We start from the raw sequence: 7,514 nt of genomic DNA, 5'->3' as shown, positions 1-7,514 counted from the left end.
ATTTTATAAAAATGTGATAAAAATAGTAGTATTATGAGAGAAGTAATTTTTTTAATTTCTCTATAAGTTTCTAAATAGTTTTTTAGAAAGCTACAATTTTATTTTGAAAATTGAACCAAATATTAATACTACTACTTTTCATAAGTCAAAAATTCAAAAAAATTACTTTTGAAGCTTTACAAACGAGCCTAAATTGTTCTTAGAATCATTATCATAAAGAGCTAAGTCAATTGTTTCTTGTTAGCACAAGAGCAGATATGACACACTGCCGAACAGTCCTCCTTTTGCATTCAGCTGTAAGATATGGCATTCAAGCCTGTCTGTACAATAATATTATGTGTTATGTGAACAGATGATAAACACAAAAATAATTGCTCATAGCTACAATTTTAGCGCACAAGAGACCTAGTAATCCTATTTCAGAATTGACGAATATATATATATATAATGTACATTTATGAACAAAACCTCATGTCTTCACCTCTCAACAACTCAAGGCACGAGAAAACTGATTCAGGGAATCTAATTACTGTCCCATCATGGTGTTTCTGAGAGTAGATAATCAACCCAGTTCTTCAACTCCATGCAAGAATTTAAAATATGCTTTAGCTATATTCCACCATGCGGTCTCACTTTTATCTCACATTATACAGAGGCTAAGTACTTGAAGGGGATGACATCAAAAACCCCGAAGGGAAGAAAATGACAAGGTCAGCAAGGAAGCAACATGGCATAACCTCAAACTTGTGATCACTGGCCTGTGCGTGCACCTGTGAAACAACAGTGGGATATTCACGAATGCTTAGGAAATTCGTACTTGCATGTCAGCAATTATATTACTCAAATACCGTGGATTATTCAAACCATATGGAATAACAAATTAATACACAGGCAGATACATAAAGGATGTTTCTGACGAGTTCACTACAAACCATTGTTAGGAAGCAAAAGGGGCAAATTCATTAAAACCACAAATTTTCGAGGTTTCCGAAACTGAATACATTAAAAATTTCAAGACATCAAGTGTGCTTAGTGCATTTGTTAGCTACTTAGTTGCTACTACACTTAGCAGTAGAGTATGGTCACAAAACAGCTCCTAATCTGAATTGCATCAAATTACAAGACAATAAAATGAACCTAGAGAACCAAGTACAGGATACATCTCAGGAGGATCTTTCAATTACAGCAAAATGGGCTTACAACTAATTTCGTGGCAAATGTCTCGCAAACAATTACCAGGAAAATTCTATGATAACTTGCATTTCAAGTGTTAAGTGTGTCACCTCTGATTTTGCAAAGTTCAATTAACAAAATTTGAGTGCATATTAACAACTTATGATGGGTGACTAAAGCAGAAAGATCGTTAAGTGGACCCATAAATGGATAACTCAAATTGAACAGGTTATTTAATTGATAAAAGGTTAAATTTTAGATAGTTGCTGGAACAGATACCTGATTAATTAAGCTCATTTCTCTTTTCAGCAAAGAAAATATTTGCCAGCAGAATTACAATTTTACAGTAGAAAAGACATAAAAGAAATACCATTGCAAGACAAATTTGAGCAAATATTGACAGGAATTCCTGAGAAATGCCTTCACTCAATATTTTAAATTCTAAATTCAATACTATGTTCGGCAAATGGTTTTCTTACAGTAGTTCAATTGCAAATATGCAGACAAATTGACAAGCATTGCTACAAAAGTAATGCAACAGGCATAATTTTTCCTATCCTTTCTTCCAGTGAGAATACCTTACCTACTCTGTGTTTACCCTTCTCTTTCTCATTCAAATTTGTTTTCTATCAAGAAATTAATTACCAAGCCTACAGAGAAATTAGGGCTAAGTGTGCATGTTTGAAAATAGCATCCCAAGATGTCAACAATACTACTAAAATGGAACTGTTACCATTAAAAAAAATTCACCCCACCAATTTGCTTCACGGAAAACTTATACCGACCATTAGGTAACATTTGAAAGGCATGAGTAATGACTAATTTGTATCTATTTCTCCTTATACAACATGGCCAAGACAAAATTGACGGGAAGTTGTTCACCTGGGAATCTTGTATATATATGATAATAAGTGATATAAGGGGACAAATAGTTTTGTATATATATATGATATAAATGACAGTGTTGTACCTGGAACAGTCATCACAGGTCAGCTCTAACTGTTAAAATTCCATACATCTTCTGCATGCTGTAGTTATCTTTCCTGTTAAGTAAGCTTTGATCTCACATTTCTGTTTTGGTTAGTTTTCCGAAGTTGAGGATTTTCTATTGAATACACAAGGAGGCTTCCATCTTTTGTGCCGGCCAAGAAGCATTCTTCTGGCGTTACTGCTAGAGATGTTATAGCCCTTCCAATTCCCTGATATTTCTTAACAATTTCGAGGGTGTCCATAGAGCGAACAACAATCTGTCCTTGATCACCTGCACCTACCAAAAACTCACCACATCTGCTCAATTGAATAGCATTCAGGCGTCCATTAGATTCCGTGGCAGCAAGATGTTTCCCATTAATTGAATACAGATGCAGACTAAGATCATCATCAGCATAAATCACAATATGACCGCGCTGAGAAACAACTAGCTTTGATATTGGACTGCCCGATGGATGCCGTAAGGATCTTACATATCTACCTTCTCGCAGAGTATGGAATATGCAAGTTCCATCTTTTGACCCACTAATTACAATATCAAGCTCATGACTAACATGTAAGCAAGTTATAATATCATCATGTCCACAAAGAATATGACATGGAGTTTCAACTATTACATAGTTTTTACGAGGCAATTCAGGCTGATTGTTACGAATCCTCTTTTCTGTGGCTTTACCACGAAAAACTTCCCAAACCATCACTGTTGTATCATAGCTTCCAGTTGCAAGGATACTTCCATCAGATGTCACTGCAGCATACCATTATCTTGTGAGGCACAAGCATACAAGAGGAGATTTAACACCATAAACAGCAAATATAAATAAATAGATAAACACCAAAAGGCTCAATAGAAATTGGGGAAGTGCCAGTTATTGAACCTACGAAAAAATATTAGAATAAAGTTATCACAATGGATGGAAACTTATGGCTTGTGAGGCCGAAGTAACAACAAAAACCTTCATCGATCATGCAGTCACAAATCAGGTTTAAGTGATATATTAAAGTCACCAGGTTGTGAAGGCATTAAGCACTATGGGACACACCTGCAACACAGCTCACCACATCTTTATGCTGTCGAATGCTCTGTACCATTCTGCCATCACTTAATGATATGACCTGAAAACTATTTTCCCAATTGCCACATGATACTAAAAAGTTCTCGGAGGATGTCTGCATTGTTACAAAGCATTGTGCTCCAAGTTCAACATTTTCAGGCACGGGAATCCCGATTTTTCGTGGAGAAAGTATGTCGTATCCAACTCCAAAGAATGGATCCTGCAGTGGTTTGAGGTTGTTCCACTAGTCATGAAACCAGACATAATTTTACTAAAATGTAAAACAAATTTAAGTTACAAAACCTTGTAATTCAGTCTATAGTAAAAACCAAAGCCAACCTGGGAACCGGAGAATGTAAAATTTCCACCAGATTGCAGCTGTGTTGTCAACCACATCTTAACAGACAAGATGAGGCCGTCATTTACAAGAACGATATTGGATTCCATAAGACCAACATACAATACAGCAGATGCCGGGTGACTAGTATTAGAAACGATGGAAGTCAAACTGATAGAATCAGGTGCAAAGCGTAAAGGGTGTGCAATCGGAATAGGTGGCCCTCTTCTTGGGTGTTTCTTCCGAAATATCTGGATGGGAGTCTGACCAAAGTTGGCTATCTGGTCTTCTATGGCTGCTCTTTGCAGATCATCTTCCATTGTTTCCAAATCAACAGCACCTTCATAAGTTAAGTAGTAGAAGATGTTTGCTGCCTATAACCCGCATGATAAAATGTTAGCTTCACTAACCTGATTCCTGAAGACTGCTAAAGTTTTAGCCAACTCTAATTTACATGAATTTTGATTGAGACATACCTCCACAGCAGGTTTTCCTCGTTGCTTGTAACCAAATACTAAATCTATCCATTGATGGAGATTTGAACTAACATATTCACTTTCAAGTGCCTCCCGGTTTCTCCTAATGAATTCTTCAGGTGAACCCTATGCAAATAATATAAAACTAAGGCCTTTTGCTCATAACTTATAATTAAATGGTGAAAGGAGATCTGGGTCGGAACAATTTCAAAATTGGAAAGATCCCATCACAAGGAAGCATGCATGAAACTAAGCATCTTGTGGTGGGAAAAGAGAATAGGATATAATCATTGGAAACTAAAGAGTAAATAATTATAGACTTCTAGCCATGACATGAATTCAAAGTCATACTTGCATTCAAAGCAACTTTGAATTGAAAGAATAAAATGGTTGAAACGTAGACCTTACACAATGATTTTTTTTTCTTTGGGTGGGGGGGGGGGGGGGGGACAAAGGAAAAATGTCATTAAGACTGGGAATATGCTACACTTTTGATTCCCCATATTAAATCACTTCATCCTTAATTGATGTGCAAAAATTGTAGTTATCATCTGAAGTAAAACCACGCACAAGAATGCTATATCTTTAGAACATACCAACTTCCTCTATGTAACAGCCTCAAAAAACTTGTCCTCCATATTCTCATATGTTCTATATTGGTTGTAAGGTCCATAAGAATCTATTCTAGCACAATTCTATGGCTTGGATTACGTAATGCACATTGCTTTACCTTATAAATATTCAGTTAGAGAGGTCTGGTGTTTATGATAAAGCTTAACAATAACTCTTTTCTTGGGGCACATAAGATGTGCATTCTATTAATTTGACCTCTTAGGGTAATAGGGTTTCCAGAATCATTAAATGCCTAAGTTCAAAACACCTATCTTGATTATCACAAATTTTATTGTCACGGGAATGGGATAGAACAAGGATTATTTACCTTTTATGCTTCTTCAATGAAAACTAGATTACAGTTTATGATGAAGGGTCTAGTGGTATGCTATTGTAGATCTTTAAAAAAAAGAGGAAGCTTTTGTATTTTGTGAAACTGAAACAAATCATTTTCAGATAGCTGTTCATTTTTTTGCACTGCAACAAAGACACAATCCAATAAATGTTTGATGCCAAGAAAGATGGAGATAGAAAATGGCAAGTCAGCTAGGACAGATTTGTCAGATCTCATCATATATAAACATGTCTCAGTATTGAAGAAAACTGAATGGCTACCTTTGCCCAGGGAGGGAGGCAAATATCCGCTATAGGTTCACCATCCTGTTTAACTCCTAGATGATACGAGTTTGAATTGACAAGAAACTCAGGCATGTAGAAGAACTCAGGTATTAACTCCTTCACGTCACTAGTATTCGTAAGGCAATTTCTGTATGTGCCCTCAATGCTTTGAAAAAGACGGTCAGCATGATCAAATTTACCACCCTGTGCAAAAGAACAGTAGCAATATGAATCATGATACAATGTAAGTAACGGGGAAGAACATAGCCAAAACAGAGGGGATGAGAAAATCACTGTAAGTATTAAGAACTATAAAGAACTAAAGTATGCCAGAGAAATCTTTCAAGTATCAGAATGCATGTTTGCTCTCAATATAATTATGAAAAATAAGTGGAAAGGATCGAACACATGACTACATTGGAAACAAAGGCCTCAATATCGTGTCAAAATACGAATTCCCCGTTTCCCACATAAGCTTAAGCGAATAATAGATCATGTACTGACCAAATTCGAGATTAAAACCCAAGTAAAGTCTGTATAGAATGAAGAGGGCCAGGAGGGTCACGCTTAAGCCAGTTAAGAAAATCCAAGTTGGCTAGATGGAATTGTCCTTGCTGGCACTGTCTTAACAGATCAGTAACCACTTCTGGCTTTGACACTCTTCTAGACACTTCCCTAACTCACTCTATTAGTGACAATGCGAAAGAATATTTTTCTTTTGATCTTTCTTTTTATGTAACATTGCAATTTTTTGCATCAGTCAATTTGTCCACATACTTCCTAGCAGACTGGGATAGCAAAGAGAAAGAATAGACACCTTGTTGAGATTGCTGAAACCTTAATGTTTCATGCAAATTTCCCAACTAAGCATCGGGTTGATAGTTAATGAAAGTCCATTTTTTGTATAGTTAATGAAAGTTCCCAGAAGTCAACAACCCACATTAAGCATCAAGACATGCAATGAAGTAGAGTAGGATACCTGTAGATTACGGTGAAGAGATGTGAAGGGTTCTAATCTAAGAAGGTAATAAAGCACTATGCCCATACTTGAGTAATGAGATCCATAGTAGAAACTGCATCCATAGACATGCACCAAAACATGTGAGCAAAATTCATAAAAGTGATGTGTGTTTATGTTAGGTTTCAGCCTACAAAAGACCATTGTAAATTCTACAGTCATGCTGGATAATTACCTGGGTATATCAGGATCACAGAAGTTACGGTATCTGTCTTCAAACACCTGAATGCAAGAAGAAGCACATGCTAAGAATGATGCTTAAAAAAGTTTTAAGAGCATTCCATCAATGCTTTAGTAAATAACCTCAAATCGTTTATTATCGAGTGCTCCAACAGGCTTTGAGAGATCCCGAAATGTAGATGACTTGTTATAATCAAGAAGCTCAGACGAGTAATCGGCCAAGACCCAAGGGAAAACAGGATACTGGGTTAAATCATTATAAGATCTTCCAGCTAGTGTGTTGAGAATCATTAAATATTCAAAGTTCGTTATTTCCCTTCTCCTCCAGCTCTCTCTGGCAGTTTCTGCCATCTCCTGTGCCATTCGGCGATCAACAAAATTAATAGAACCACTCTTTCCATTTCCTTTGGGAAATAAATAGTCATTTCTTGAATTAACTATCAAGTTCCCAATATCTTTTGCGTCCTTCAAAGATGCAAAATTTAGAAAAACTGGGGCAGCTGAATTGCTGAAGAAGATCTCTATGGCAGTATATCTTAGCAAATACCGAGTCCAATGAACAGCTTTTATCTAAAAAAGATTTCAGACCAAAAATTACACAAAAAAGAAAGAATATACAAACTTACAAAAAAAAAAAAAACACTAAAGAAAATAATGTAAACCAATAAAATCAACCTTGGCCATGCTCCATCTTCGATGGCGTTTAACACATCTCATAAGTTTAGAAGAACCATTCCCATTTATAACCTCTACATTGCCAACTGTAATTCCCTTCTGGAGTTCCATATCAGAAGCAGGCCACTTCTTTTGATCAGACTTGGTCCCATCAGAACTAGTTGATGCATCAAAGTTTCTGAAAACAGATGACCCACCGGTACCTTCAACCAAGAATTGAGAAGAAAAATGCAAAACATTTTTCATGATAGCCAAATGACCAGCTAATTTCCTCTTTGGGGTCACAAGAACACATGGAACTGACACCAGCACCTGAAAATGGAAATTAGACATCACATCAGCAATGCATCTTGAGACTCCCTCAAAGTATAATAGCATCA

At 36.3% G+C, this 7,514-nt stretch overlaps 1 protein-coding gene across 7 annotated transcripts in view; it reads right to left on the bottom strand.

Moving 5' to 3' along the window:
- Positions 1-258: 258 nt before the first annotated feature.
- LOC130943465 (BEACH domain-containing protein B) overlaps positions 259-7,514 on the bottom strand; it is a 31,150-nt gene continuing 23,894 nt past the window's right edge. For all 7 annotated transcript variants that reach the window (XM_057871354.1, XM_057871353.1, XM_057871352.1 and 4 more), the window contains 10 exons: positions 7,135-7,446; positions 6,583-7,029; positions 6,455-6,501; positions 6,241-6,334; positions 5,259-5,465; positions 4,032-4,157; positions 3,558-3,929; positions 3,207-3,438; positions 2,144-2,911; positions 259-770 (listed from right to left, as the gene is read on the bottom strand). In XM_057871354.1, the coding sequence (XP_057727337.1) occupies positions 2,220-2,911; positions 3,207-3,438; positions 3,558-3,929; positions 4,032-4,157; positions 5,259-5,465; positions 6,241-6,334; positions 6,455-6,501; positions 6,583-7,029; positions 7,135-7,446 (2,529 nt within the window). In that variant the 3' untranslated portion in view covers positions 259-770; positions 2,144-2,219. The remainder of the gene's footprint in view (positions 771-2,143; positions 2,912-3,206; positions 3,439-3,557; positions 3,930-4,031; positions 4,158-5,258; positions 5,466-6,240; positions 6,335-6,454; positions 6,502-6,582; positions 7,030-7,134; positions 7,447-7,514) is intronic.

This window comes from Arachis stenosperma, chromosome 8 (genome assembly GCF_014773155.1).
Source record: "Arachis stenosperma cultivar V10309 chromosome 8, arast.V10309.gnm1.PFL2, whole genome shotgun sequence".
Lineage (NCBI taxonomy): Eukaryota > Viridiplantae > Streptophyta > Magnoliopsida > Fabales > Fabaceae > Arachis > Arachis stenosperma.
This window is presented reverse-complemented; position numbering and strand designations above follow the sequence as displayed.